A 14,137-nucleotide genomic window follows, 5' to 3' on the forward strand; every position below is an offset into this window, starting at 1 on the left:
ACAATATAAAGTGGGAACAAACCGTGATCCATGTGGTATTAAAATATTTTAGTATTATTATTATTTTCTTATGTAGCCAAGTCCATATTTCAAGGATCGTCATGCTCGCTTAAATGTTTCATTTTGATTTGAAATGTTTCATGTTTCATTGCTTGTGGCGGCGTCCATGCGTGAGGTTGTCTCTCTCCCTAAAATATAGCAAGGATGCCGATGGCTGACCATGCGTCATATTCGTAAACGGGCTTCGTGTGATGACTAGTCGTAATTAAATTCGTGTGTGCGGTGATGTTAGTTATTTCGAATATTCCAAATTCCACCCGTATCAAACAAATTAGCAAAGGTTGGTTTTGCCGCGCACCGCCACTATGTGGAACCAGCTGCCCGCTGAAGTATTTCCGAACCAATTAGACTTAGGATCCTTCAAGAAAAAATTGTTTGAACCGATTCTTAACTCGACGACACTCGCGATCCCTCTGGCATTGGAGTCCATGTCCATTTCCCATCATGTCACTTAACATCAGGTGAGCCTTCTGCCCGTTTGCGCCCTGGTCTATAAAAAATATTGTACATATATGTCGACCAAGTGACATTTTTTTATAGCTTAAAAGACCTTAAATATTTCCCAGCTAGGAAGAGTTATTGAAGAAATCAATTGTCGTTTTTAGTATTTTTCTTTATTTATGTTTCCCCCTGTTTAAACACATATATAGATATAATGAAACATCAAATAAAAAAGGGTGCGTGTACTTATGTACGCTCGTAAGAAGTTATACTTCTTTGGCATTATTAATAATACATACGGATAGTTAACCTCAATTCTATTGAAGCACTTAGGAAGGTTGATGAGCACAGTTTTTTCACAAATATTTTCTAATATTAATTAGTATTGATTTAAAATTTAAATATTCAAATTAAATCAATTCTGATTATAATTCAGACGCACATATAAAATTCGCACTTGTATAATGAAAACAAAATGAAAACACGTGTTTTAAATGTAGAAACTGAAAGCATGTGGATAAATATTATAAAATATATAAATACACAGTGAACAGAGGCGGCGTGCGTGCCAACATGCGCCACTAACAGAGATTCCATTTTCTGTTTTAGTGGGCAACTTCTTTCTGTTAATTTTGTGTCACGGTGCGCGCGCATCGTAAAATTTCACTCGCATCAATTTGTCATAACGCGCCTAAAGAAGTATAACTTCAAAAATTACTCATCGAATAACTTCTGTACAGCTTGCTAGTCAGTGGACTGTGAAATGTATATGTATTGTATGTCAGGAGTATTTGTATAGTATATGTTATGTATGTAGGAGCAAGCTGCGCTAGATAACTAAATATATGAGAGGGTGATACGTAAGAACCTCACAACTCTACGGATCCCTAAGCCCTACAGACGTACCCTAACACATAAATAGTAAATATATAAATAAGTACGGGATGTCTGCACCAAGAGACCTAAGGTAACAGACGGAGCCCTACGGGTACGATCAAATGTCCAAAGTGGTGGGATTATCTCAAAGCTACCGGGCAGGCTCACCACGATAATTAAGGGCTTGACGTAGTCTTCGCTACTTTAAGAGGAAGCGAGAAATTAATAAGACAGATAAATATTCAAATCTGATTTATTATTCAAAGACATTATCTTAAATACTAATTACACCTATTCACACATAAATGATATTATTCTAGTGAGCTGTTGGTGTATTGCGTACCTTCAGCTGTTAAGAATTAGAACACAAGTGGGCTGTGTCAGCAGTTGGTCAATGTTCGAATTAATCTGAACAACTTCCTTCGAGTTTCTGATTAAATAAATTTCAAATGTGTTAATACAACTCAGACGGCCACTATTTACTGATGTGGCTATCAGCAAATATTTAAATGAATCCAAATGTTTGTATTACTATGTACATTTTTATATAAGACACTGTATGCATCAAGGCTATTTTAAACATTGCTTTATTTCTAGTAAACAGTGAAATATCTGCGGTAAAACAAAATTAATAGACTCTGAGGAACAGGCGCTACCACACAAGGCATAGCCAGTTTTACTGATAGAAGATGGTCTGCAAGAATGACCAAAAGGACTCCTTCTGGGCATGTTTTCCTCGATGTCTTGTGGAATACGTTCCCACCATTCGGCTGGAACTGGAACGATTTTTTTTTGCGGAAGAGTTTATAGAAAAAACTAATTTAGTGTCATAAAATAACAGATGATAAAAATTATAATTTTTATTATAATAATTATAATAAAATATATTATCTCTTATCTGTTTTATTATTGCAGTTGCTATCGATATTAACAGCTTACCAATTGCATCTCCTATATTAAAGACTGCGTTGTAGATTATAGGATAAATGATAGTAAAAAAAGAAAAGTGATAGAAAATGTTATTAATTTGCATTTAAGTCCGTCAATGGAATTTTATTACTTAAAGATCATCAAATACCCAACCTTTTCTCAAATATATTTATACTGTTTGTTCTTGTAATTTGATAATTTTGCGTGAGCTTACTTTATAGACTACTTTACGAAGACGTGACCCACCAATAAATTATCATAATAATAGTGCATACACGTCCATGCATATTTTAAATGTTAATTTTATTGAATGAAATCCGTCGTATCAGGTCCATATCAGCGTATGTGTGGTAAGCCTGCTTCTTTGTAAAAATCATTCCAGAACTCCATGTGAGATCCATCAGCATAATTTCCAATGGGAAAGTTATCTTTTAATGTCAAGTATTCCTTTCCGGTTATTGTGTATTCCGGCCATTTTACTCCAAGGCTTTGATCTAGCGTGGGATTTCTGGAATAATATTTATATGATGTAATATTAGACTAAGCAAGCAATTGTCAGGAAGATTAAGGTAGGTAAAAGGTTCGGTTTTCGTCTGTGAAAACCAAACTAGGAGCTCAGGGACCTCTCATTTGAATTCTTCGTCAATACAATAGAGTCAAGGCAACTATTCAAAGCTTGATATATTCGATATTGGCCTGATGAACAAAATAATAAGTATTTTTAAATAAGTAATTACTTTCATTAATTTTTTCTTCTCTGTTGTGGAATTTTTATAATTTTTGGCAAATGTTACGTTATGTTTACCGTAATTGTCGTATATTTTAAAATGATAAATAATAGAAATATAAAATATTAGATGCCTTACGTATTTCTAACAAATATGTAGCTATATAACATACTAGCAGCCGTTTCCCGCCCGCTTCGCTGAGCGAATTAAAATAGGAAATAAATAAAATTTTATGTTTCATTATTATTATTTTTTCATATTTTTATTATATTTCTTTTAACTTCCCGCTAAGAAAATTGAAAATTTTCGGAAATCGAGTTTTTAACAGATGTTGACGTTTTGAGGTTCTAGGAAGCCTCTCCGAATGTTTCCGCTAAATTTTCATAAAAGTAAAACAGCAATAAAAAATGAAGGAACGTTGGAATTTAAAAAATAAATAGCCATAAAGTATAAATAAATAAATAGGCAGTAGTTTCATGTCAATACGATCAGTGGTTTAGGCGTGAAGGAGCCTCAAACGAAGACCATTTTTCTTATATAAATATAGATTGCTATAAATTTTCTATCAGGAGGTAATATTTAAGAATGTCTTGTTTTATTTATAGGCTTAAATTCAATAATTTCACAACAAATACTTGCTAATCGTGGTAACAAAATAAATATTTATCGATACTCACCCAGTTTTAGCAAAGTTTGTCCAAAGTTTTGTGATTTTATAAGAAATTTCTCTCAATCTAGGCTGATTGTCATAAAATTCTTTATTTAAATGATTATAAAACATGTAAAATAGTTCATCTCCGTGGGCTGCTCCTTTCAAGTGCTTATAAGCTGCGTTAAATTTATTTTTAAGTACATTTAAATCAGTATCGAAATCAAACTTGTACATGAACAGAGGCATCTGTCGATTTTTATATAAAGATGCAAATCTATGTATATTGTAGGCCAAATAAATATCTGTTGTCATGTCGCCAATAGCCTCGGGATTTCTCTCACTAAAATTTCCTTTACCTACGTAAAACTCTTTTATTTTTACGCCAATATCATTTACTCTATGGCTAGATACTCGTTTTACGATGTCTCTGGGTACAAAGAGAGATACATTTCTGTTCTTGATTTCCAGTCTTGGAACTTCGTACGAGATAATCGAAATGCCTTCACCTGAGTTGTAACCCAGCATTAACGGAACTGCATTCGCATTACCGTGTGTTAATACTTGTGCTGCATCTTGATCAAGAAAGGGATTAACACCTGGAAACATTTTCTCAACAACTGGAACGAATCTTTCTGGTACACCTCTCAATTTTTCTTCATCAGTCATAGTCCTATCAGGTAGATTGGATAAGTCACCTGCTGGTAAGCTTCTGAGATATTGCAATAATTCATTGACGTCATTAGTGTCTTTACCTAATGCTTTGCCAGCTCTAAAAGCTCTTTCTTTCATATCTGTACCTTGAGCCCAGTCTTCAATACAAGTACCACTTTGCGCTATAGCTTTGTGAAATAATCCTTTAGCCATAGGTGAAACAATAAGATAGGTAACCGACGCGGCCCCAGAACTTTCACCAAATATGGTGATATTGTCAGGATCTCCACCGAATTTCGCAATATTTTCTTTAATCCATCGTAAAGCCATAACTTGATCTCTCAAACCGGCATTGCCTGGAACTTCACGTGTCTCCAGAGATAGAAATCCGAGTAGTTCTTGTCTATAATTTATGGTGACCAATATTACGTCATGTTGAATGAGTAAATCTGGGGAAAACGTGTCTGAGTTTCCGGAGCCGAACATAAAGGAGCCACCATGTATAAAAACCATAACTGGTACCTTGGTAGGAGGTGCAAGAGATTTCGTGTAGACATTTAGGAACAGACACTGCTCGCTACCAACAGGCTGAGTTATATTTAATTGTGAGCATACTGGTCCATGCTCAGCGGCCTCGCGTATTCCTTCCCATGTTTGCGGGGGCAATGGCGCCTGAAAAATCACCATATTAATTAAAAATCTACTCTCAATTTAATCCTACTCCCCATTCTGTTCAGAACTTTCACAGACGTAGATGCTAGCTAGGATGTAAAAAAGTATTGTGTTTCATAAATACAATTAATGCGGTGATCCAAACTAAGTTTTAATGCTGAAAATCCCGCTAGAACTGGTAACAACAGTTCCTTACTTACATTGCGTTTAACAGTACCTATATTACTCCAGTCACAAATCTTTCTCATAGATATGAAACATTAAAACATCATTTTTTTAACATTTTAAAGTAAAGATCGTTGGTCATACCTTAAACCTATCATTACCAATAGGCGCTTCGGCATACGGTATGCCTTTAAAGCTGTAGTACAAAGATCCTGAGTAAATTCTTTGTGTAGTACCTCTTAGGAGGCCTTGCGTTACTCTAACGGTAGGCGCTTGCTGAAACAACAAGAATTACATTTAAAATCCAAAATTAACCGACTACAAAATGTACTATCGATAACAAATCTTTTGTAATTTATTACTTAATTAATAAAAGAGAGGTAACAATTATTTTATTTATAAACAAGTGAAAATCGCAATAAATTCCGTTCAGTTGTTTTTGAGTTTATCGCGAACAGACAGACGGAATACTTGTTTTTGTGTAATACAAGTCACATGCTGTCGCTTTTTTGTTGAGATTATCAAGCTCTACAACTTTTCTCTAGAAATCAATCATCTTTCATCGCTAAGGCACCGTCCGTTAGAAACCTTTTCAAAAATTTTAGAATTCCGACTACCACGAAAACGTATTTTCATTTTTTATTTCTCGAATTAATTTATCACTGCTTAGCTTCGGTATTTTATTGGTAAAAGGATATTCAAACTCAGTTCAATTTCAATCATACAAACGCACAAACATTAACTCTTTAATACATAAATTGGTTTTTACGGCGTAACCTACACCTTATTTTAATGTTGATTATTTATTTAAACAACTGTTAGTAACAATAGATATTTAGAGAGAAGATAATTAGCAATTTTGCTAAATAATTTCACGGCGACGTTAGTTTTATAAATTTAAAACAAAGTTTATTTCGGCTGTGTCTTTGATAGGATTAGGTTAAAATGTGTTTACTAACTCATTATTTCCCCCTGCATTGCTATTCCATCTAACAGTAACTATAAAGCAAAGCGCAAAAGCAATTCTAATAGTCTTAAAATAAATATCGACACATATAAGCGTCGAAGCGTATAATATTCTAGGTACTTACATAATTTTCTCGACACTGATAACAATTCAAAACAAAGATAAAGTAAATCAATCCACTAGTAAATACATTTGCCATTTTCCTGTTGTGAACACAAAAGCTGCATTGAGAATGAGTAGAGCACTATAAAAGGTCTACTATATGTATTCGTCTTACCTCGATTTTCTTCGATATTTTACTGTTTATCCTCAGCAGAGGAGCATACTTTTACATAGAAAATCCCATGACACAACTCTTGTGTATTATTATCTTTTTTGTATTGTGTTTGTGTTGTTACATACCATATCAGAGTATTTTTTGCAGAATTTATTATTTTGTTTTACTTATGTAATATAATTTTGTAAAGACTAATATTATCTCTATCAGTCACAGTACTCGTTGTTATTTTTATTAAAGGCATGAATGTAATCATCGATTTAAAGCAGTTTCCCAACGTGAGGCCCAAGCCTCACAGGGGGCGATACAAAAAACGTTTTTTATTATACGTTTTGAAAATTTACTTACTGTGTTTCTATACAAATTTCGTGCTTAAATCTATCATTAAGTTTCTTAAGTGAACAATTCAATTTTTAATATTAAAAATTATGTATGTTACATAGCATATGAATTTTAGAAAGGCATGGTGGGCATGGCATATAAAAGCTTGGGAAAAACTGATTTAAAGCAAAGCTTTCACAGCCAAGAATTAACGCAAAACATGTTAAAAATGTATAAGATTTTGACATAGGGTCTCTGAATTGAACCCTACGAGTAAGAAGTTTTTAGCGATATTTTCGTAGGAGTGGTTCAATTTGCTTTGAGGGAGAAATTCATTGCCGTACAGTTTCTCTTGGAGCGCACCACAGGGTTGACAGTACTCTTCTCCACTAAGCCAGTCTGCCTTCACCACAATAAATATGAATGTATATGTATAACATCATACAGACAGTTAAAATATATACATAGTACAATTTTAAACACTAACAGCTTCTCATAGCTTTGCCAAGCTGTTATTATTTTGAAAATAAATAAAGTCTATGTTACTTTGTAATGTAATGTGGTGAAATAATTATTGAAATATGTTCAGTAGTTTTCGAATTTAATGATACAGCATACAACAATACAAGTTTTTCCTCGTTATTATATTAGTAAAGATCACTTTTGCTCGTGGGGACGTCCCACTTGACGCATAGAATACATTAAGTCTAGGAATATTACAATTTAAAAGGCTTTGTTTTTATCATTTTTGTTTACAACAAAATGAATGAAGAGGAAAAATATGTTTCAATCTAACTGCATTCATAAAGATAGTTTTGAATGTGATGGGTCTACACTTTTTTTGCTTTTAGATGATTTTTTTTAAATTTTAAATCAAAGATCGTAGGTTCTTACCCCAGCTCTGCACCAACGGTCTTCTGTCTATGTGCGCATTTAACACTCGTTCGCACGGTGAAAACTTCGTGAGGAAACCGACGTGTCTTAGACCCAAAACTACTTCTAAGAAAGAAGGACTAAGAAGGACTAAGAAATCTTGGGCCACTGGGGTTAGCCAAGAATAGAGCCACTGGTTTTTTGATAAGTGAACATTATGGTGTCTTTATGAATTACTTATATTGTTATTTGATTTGACATGTCATTTGTGAGGAAAGTCGTTTGAAATTAACGATTAATAACGGCAGACACGATATTTACATTTTTTCGACAATTTTACAAACGAAACACACTCTTCCTTCGGGCTAAACGTCTTGGTAAGTAACCAGACTACGTCAAAATGATAATTGTATATAAAAAACAGAGAAACTCATTTTCTGTCAGGGTTGATAAGCTAAGCTGATTAAAGGAGCTTATTTACTAAGATTTCAAAATTCGAAGCGTATATTTATTTAGCTTCGCGATAAAACGTAAGGGATTAATTGTTTATTCTTAATAAATTACTATGACAAGTCGCAGAGTCGATGTGTGTACGTGTGTATGTTTACTTCCTTATATATTATGATTCAGGAAAGGGTAAAATTTCACAAAAGGTCAACATGTGATCATCTTGTTTCGTTGTTTATTTCTTGAGTCATTAATTATCGACAAATATTTATTTGACCACCTTAAAAACCGAAGTAGGACAATTACAGTTTTTTGTTGGTTGGTCATCTGGTAGTTTTTTCTTTAAAACATTAAATGCGATATTGCGACTCGCAGCAATTAAATAACAAACATTAAAGAAGATATTTGTGTACTAGTGAGTTTCACACAACGTCTAACATAAACAGTTAACGCTTAAAACAATTGTTTTATAATTTTTTTACAGTTAGTGTATTTTGAGTTTAGAATAAAACTTTGTTTCGTTTAACAAAATCTTTTATTTCAAGAACTTGATTCACTGTCCAATGTAGGGCAAGCCAGCTTCCCTGTAGATTTGGTTCCAGAATTCAATGCGGTCTTTGTCAGCGTACTGGCCGTTGGAATATTTCTCCTGGATGTTGAAGTATTCCTTGCCAGATGGCGTGTATGGCTGCCAGGCTACCCCCAAGCTTCCATCTGGTGTAGGGTTTCTGAAAAAAAAAAACGATATAAGGAGAGAATACAAAATATGTATATCGTATCAGTGTTAGTATGGCGTCATCATTGTCACCTCATACCCTCAAAACATTTTAACCAAGCTAAACAAGTCAAAGATTTTTACCCATATTTAGCAAAATCAGTCCATAGCTTGGTAACTTCATAAGCGATGTCTCTCAACTTAGGTTGATTATCATAGGCCTCCTTGTTCAAGTTATTGTAGAATAAGTAGAAAAGATCATCAGCATGGCTCACTCCAGGTATATCTTTGAATGAGGAATATTTCTTTATGATGTTCAAATCAGTTTCGTAGTTGAATCTGTACATATATACGGGAGCATTCAATTTACTGTACAAGTATGCGAATCTGTGTGTGTTGTATGCGAAATTGGCATCTGTCAGAATATCACGTATGACTTCTGGATTGTCTTTGGTGATACTACCGTAGAATGATTGTATTCTTCGTCCAAACTCTAAAGCCTTTTCTTTAGAAACAATCTCAACAATCGATCTCGGTACAAATAATGAAACGTTGTTGTTCTTTACATCCAATCGCTTGATTTCATCAGAAATTGTCGATATTCCTTCACCAGAGTTATATCCAAGCATTATAGGCATTTTACTGACTTTGCCTTTTACCACCTTCTGCACAGGATCCTCATCAATGAAGGGCTCGACACCTCTTAACTTTTTCTCAAGAACGGGAACAAATTGTTCAGGAAAGCCTCTATACTTTTCTTCTTCAGTCATAGTTTTTTCAGTAAGATTAGTCAAATTCAGAGGTGGCACACTACGAAGGAAGTCCAACAACTCTCCAACATTCTTGGCATCTTTGCCTAATACCTTCGCAGCCCTGAAAGCCCTTTCTTTCATGCCTCTCGCTTGAGCCCAGTCTTCAAAGCAAGTGCCACTTTGAGCTATGACTTTATTGAAGAGTCCGTGAGCAGAGGGTGACATCATTAGGTAAGTTACAGAAGATGCCCCAGAGCTTTCTCCGAAAATGGTGATATTGTCAGGATCTCCACCAAATTTGGCAATGTTTTTCTTGATCCAGCGAAGAGCTGCAACTGTGTCTTTCATACCACCACTTCCGGGAACATCATTTGAATCAACCGCAAGGAACCCTAACAGTTCCAATCTATAGTTGATGGTTACCAATATAACATTGTGTTCAAGAAGCAGATCTGGGCTGAAAGTATCAGAATTTCCAGATCCGGACATGTAGGATCCCCCGTGAATGAATACCATCACCGGTATTTTGGCGTCTGGTTTTAAAGACTTGGTATACACATTGACGAAGAGACACTGCTCACTGCCTTCTAAATATTGTGAGATAGTAAAGTCGTACTGAGTACAGACTGGGCCATGTTTCGAAGCATCACGGACTCCATGCCAGTTTCGTGGCGCTAATGGTTGTGACTGTAAAAAAGGGAAAAGGTATTAAAAATTCACTAGTGATTATGACAGATGAATAAAAAGATTCAAAACGAAGTATTAATCAGGTTAACCCCTTAATTAAATGAAGAAAAAAGATGCGAGAAAAGATTGGAAAATAGTTAAAAAATTGCCTAAAATACCTGAAACCTGTGTGCTCCAACTGGAGCCTCGGCGTATGGAATTCCCTTAAAACTGAAGTAAGAGGAGCCATCGTAGATTTTTTCTACGGTTCCTCTCAGTTTGCCCTCACTCACCGTTACCAGCGGCTTTTGCTGGAATTTATAAATAAAAGTTATATAAAACATTCAAAATTAACTTTTACTTACATTAATTAACGTATTTATTATATGTATGCTGTCGCATTACATAATATACTACATAGCCATCACTTTAAAACAGATTCAGAAAGCATATTATGGCAAATTTAAAATATTTTATTTTTCTTAAAATGTGTCTAAGGACACAATTAATACAATGTTATCTAATACCAATTAACTATCAGACATTGAAATTAAGTAATCAAGGTCAAAAACGAAACATTAAGCGTAAAAACAAGAGGCGCCATAAAGTTAACAAGTAGATTCTTAAAATAAAAGTATTCAGGCCCTACTCCATTCGATTTAAAATAAGTTTAACACATAAAAATTCAAATTTATTGAAACTATTAGCATCTATCGGTTTAATTGAATAACTTACCTCCTTGCTATGATAGCATTCTGCAGATAAAATGAAATATCCGAGGAGACATGATATCGCTTTTGTCCCAACCATTTTCCTGTTGTCTTGCAGCTGGCTGGCTTAACACTGGGTATTTATAGACGTCACTACCATTATACCTGTTTACCTATCAGCAATATGACTCATTTTGAACTCGGCTTTACTTGTGAGGATAATAAGGATGTTAAATTAAATGTATAACTTTCATGTTACACATATGTGTATTATTCTGTTTTATTTTAAGTACATTTCTCGGATATTAGTTTCGTATCTTTTGACCAAAAGGAAAATTGCAGATTAATATGCAATCCAAGTTCCTGCAATTTGTTTTAAATTAAGTAATTTGTTTTTAAAAAGGCACATTATCGAAACACATACAAACACCTTCAGAGAACACACGACGTATAAACACACAATACATGAATATGCATCAATCACAAGTGCACAACATTTAAATGGAAACATTACAAAGATAAAATAGAAAAGAAATTATACAATAACAATAAACGACAATAATTAAGATTAAATAAATAGATTAAATAATTAAATACAAATATGCAAATTTAATATATTTCTACTTTGCAATTGTTACTATTACTTATACTAAAACTAGCGACCCGCCTCGGCTTCGCACGGATGCAATGCTGATACTAAATTCAAAGTGCTATAAAGTATAGGGAGAACCGCGGCCTCCGACGCGCTGCGTCCCGCAATTTTTAAATTTGTAATATCTTCGAAATATACATTTAAATCATATGCTGTAAAGGGCCATATAGATCTATATTAAATGAACAATGTATTCAAGGTATTTAATTGGTTAAGGATTAATGCTGTATTGGTTAAAATCGCTTCGAAAATTAGCCATTATTTGTCGTAAAAAGTAAATGACAAAAAAAAGTTATTGTGGGTTATCCATAAGAGATAGACATAATATATACCATCATGGACTTTTCTGTAGACCTTTTCAATGTGTACAATACTTAGTACATTATTTTGATAAAACTCGTAGGGTTCTTCAGCCTGAGTTTGCAATGTAAGCGGAAAAAATGTAATTATTTACGACATCACATTAGAAACCTCAATAATAACAGTACTTCTCCACTATTTAATGGATGTTATTATACATATAAACCTTCCTCTTGAATCACTCTATCTATTAAAAAAACCGCATCAAAATCCGTGGTGTAGTTTCAAAGATTTAAGCATACAAAGGGACATAGGGACAGAGAAAGCGACTTTGTTTTATACTATGTAGTGATTAATTACCTAATAACAGTTGTTTTCTTTACTTCCCTTTCATATATTATTTTTCATGTTATCAAGTATCTATATCTCTCTGTTTAAGCGTAACAAACTCGTCTGTAAGGTGTAATGTAGTTGAGCTAAATCGTTTGAATTATCAACTGACATGCGTTTACACGGCTTTTCTTAAGGAAAATGTAGTTATTAGTCAGTATATTCCGAGTAGGTCGATTATCACAAATTATTTGCTTCATTGAATTACATTACAATCCAGGAAAGAAATGATTTTTTATGATATATTTTTTTTATGTAACAGGAAGCAAACGGGCAGAAGGATCATCTGATGTTAAGTGATACCGCCGCCCCTCATTTGGAGGTTCGCAAGTGCGTTGCCGGCTTTTAAGAATTGTTAATATTTGACTTATGTTGGTCAAAGAGCGCAGAATTGCGCCCTCCAGAATACGGAGGGCAGCCTTTGCATCCACCACCGGGTTCCAAGCGTCCCGGAGGACGCTCAGAGAAGCATACTTTAGCGGGAGCGCGTGTGGTAGGGGTAGTTTCTGTTTCTTCTGCACCTTCATATATCTTGGGGACATTATAACTTTTGAACTTCAAAAAGCACAGGAGACAAGAGAATTGTTAAAGAAGAAGAAGAAGAAAAGAAAGAAGAATAGGCTAAACCTCATAATCCTCAGGCTGAACTATGGGAAAAAAACTGCATTGCTAGTGTTGAGACAGTAACGTTCCGGACAATACACCGTTTTTGATTTGGGTGGTATATCTGTGAGCCCAGTCAGTTTTATTTAGACTTGGTCATATTATATATATTGACGAACTATTTAAATGACTGACTATTTCACACCTAATATTATAATAATAAGCCTACAAACTTTTGTGTAAAATATTATTCGTGTCAACTATGATGAAAATTCGCAAAAAATACCTTAGATTCAGTTGTTATTTTTATAGGTTTTAAGAGCATTTAAGTACTGAGTACTTATTGTTAAATTACACCAAATACCGTCCATTTTTGTTTTTATCTGTTATCACAGTTGTTGACTTTGCCTGCGTGAAAATAGCATACACACCAGCCAGCATGGCTACCATGTAAGGTCAAAGGCACAACATTAATTAGTTTACGAACCACTTTTTTTCAAGTCTGCGACGTCATCTCTACGTAATTGAAATTATAAGAAAAAAATCTTTGAAAGTTTATGATGATAAACTGGTTATGCATATAATTATTTTTGGATCGAACAAACGAGCTCGAGTTATTTAAGTTGTGACATACAAAAATCAGTTTTATCGATATATGTTAATTAATATTATATTTGTATAGTGCGTAATGTATAAAATTGACATTTTCATAAATTACCTTACAAATAATTTGAATACAATATCGTTTCAGCGCAAAATCATAATAGGTACTTGTTCTTGGAGAGTACCAAATTTGGGAGTATGTTTATTAAACATTCCAATGGGGAAAGCCGCATGATATGCATACTATAACCCCTATATGGGGCAGAGGGCGACCGCAGTAAGTCTAATATATATATAAAACCTTGGTAGGTACTGTCAAATTATGGGGTTCTTAAAAACAAGCTTACAAGAGGTACCCATAATACATTTATTCTAAGTAATAAAAACTTTATTCACGTCTACCGAATTTCCCCATTAAAGGACACGATAGCGCAGAACTGAGGCAATATAGCCTCTAAGTTGCGTTTTTTGAGGCGACTTCAGGAGTTCGACTCAAAGCAAACAAATTTATTAATACCATTTGTAGCCCATAAAAGTTTACTTTCCTTCCACTACTAGTCTTCCAAATAAAACAATTCCAATATACGTTAATGTTTTGGTATGTTTCCATTCATTAAAAGTAAAACTAACATTTACGAAAATTGATAAGATGCCATTTTGAATTTAATCAAAATGCATCTACATCG

General features: G+C 34.0%; 2 protein-coding genes across 2 annotated transcripts; both read right to left on the bottom strand.

The window, feature by feature from the left end:
• Nucleotides 1-1,614: 1,614 nt before the first annotated feature.
• Nucleotides 1,615-6,398, bottom strand: LOC125056630 (para-nitrobenzyl esterase-like). Its single transcript, XM_047659845.1, has 4 exons — nucleotides 6,267-6,398; nucleotides 5,320-5,451; nucleotides 3,713-5,010; nucleotides 1,615-2,815 (listed from the first exon to the last, which is right to left on the bottom strand). The coding sequence occupies exons 1-4, from the start codon at nucleotides 6,339-6,341 to the stop codon at nucleotides 2,644-2,646; spliced, it is 1,677 nt and encodes a 558-aa protein (XP_047515801.1). The 5' UTR covers nucleotides 6,342-6,398; the 3' UTR covers nucleotides 1,615-2,643.
• A 2,178-nt stretch (nucleotides 6,399-8,576) lies between these two features.
• On the bottom strand, nucleotides 8,577-11,067 carry LOC125056412 (juvenile hormone esterase-like). The gene is made up of 4 exons (XM_047659471.1): nucleotides 10,929-11,067; nucleotides 10,373-10,504; nucleotides 8,920-10,214; nucleotides 8,577-8,788 (listed from the first exon to the last, which is right to left on the bottom strand). The coding sequence occupies exons 1-4, from the start codon at nucleotides 11,001-11,003 to the stop codon at nucleotides 8,614-8,616; spliced, it is 1,677 nt and encodes a 558-aa protein (XP_047515427.1). The 5' UTR covers nucleotides 11,004-11,067; the 3' UTR covers nucleotides 8,577-8,613.
• Nucleotides 11,068-14,137: the final 3,070 nt, after the last annotated feature.

The sequence above is a fragment of the Pieris napi genome, chromosome 15 (assembly GCF_905475465.1).
Source record: "Pieris napi chromosome 15, ilPieNapi1.2, whole genome shotgun sequence".
NCBI classification, from domain to species: Eukaryota; Metazoa; Arthropoda; class Insecta; order Lepidoptera; family Pieridae; genus Pieris; species Pieris napi.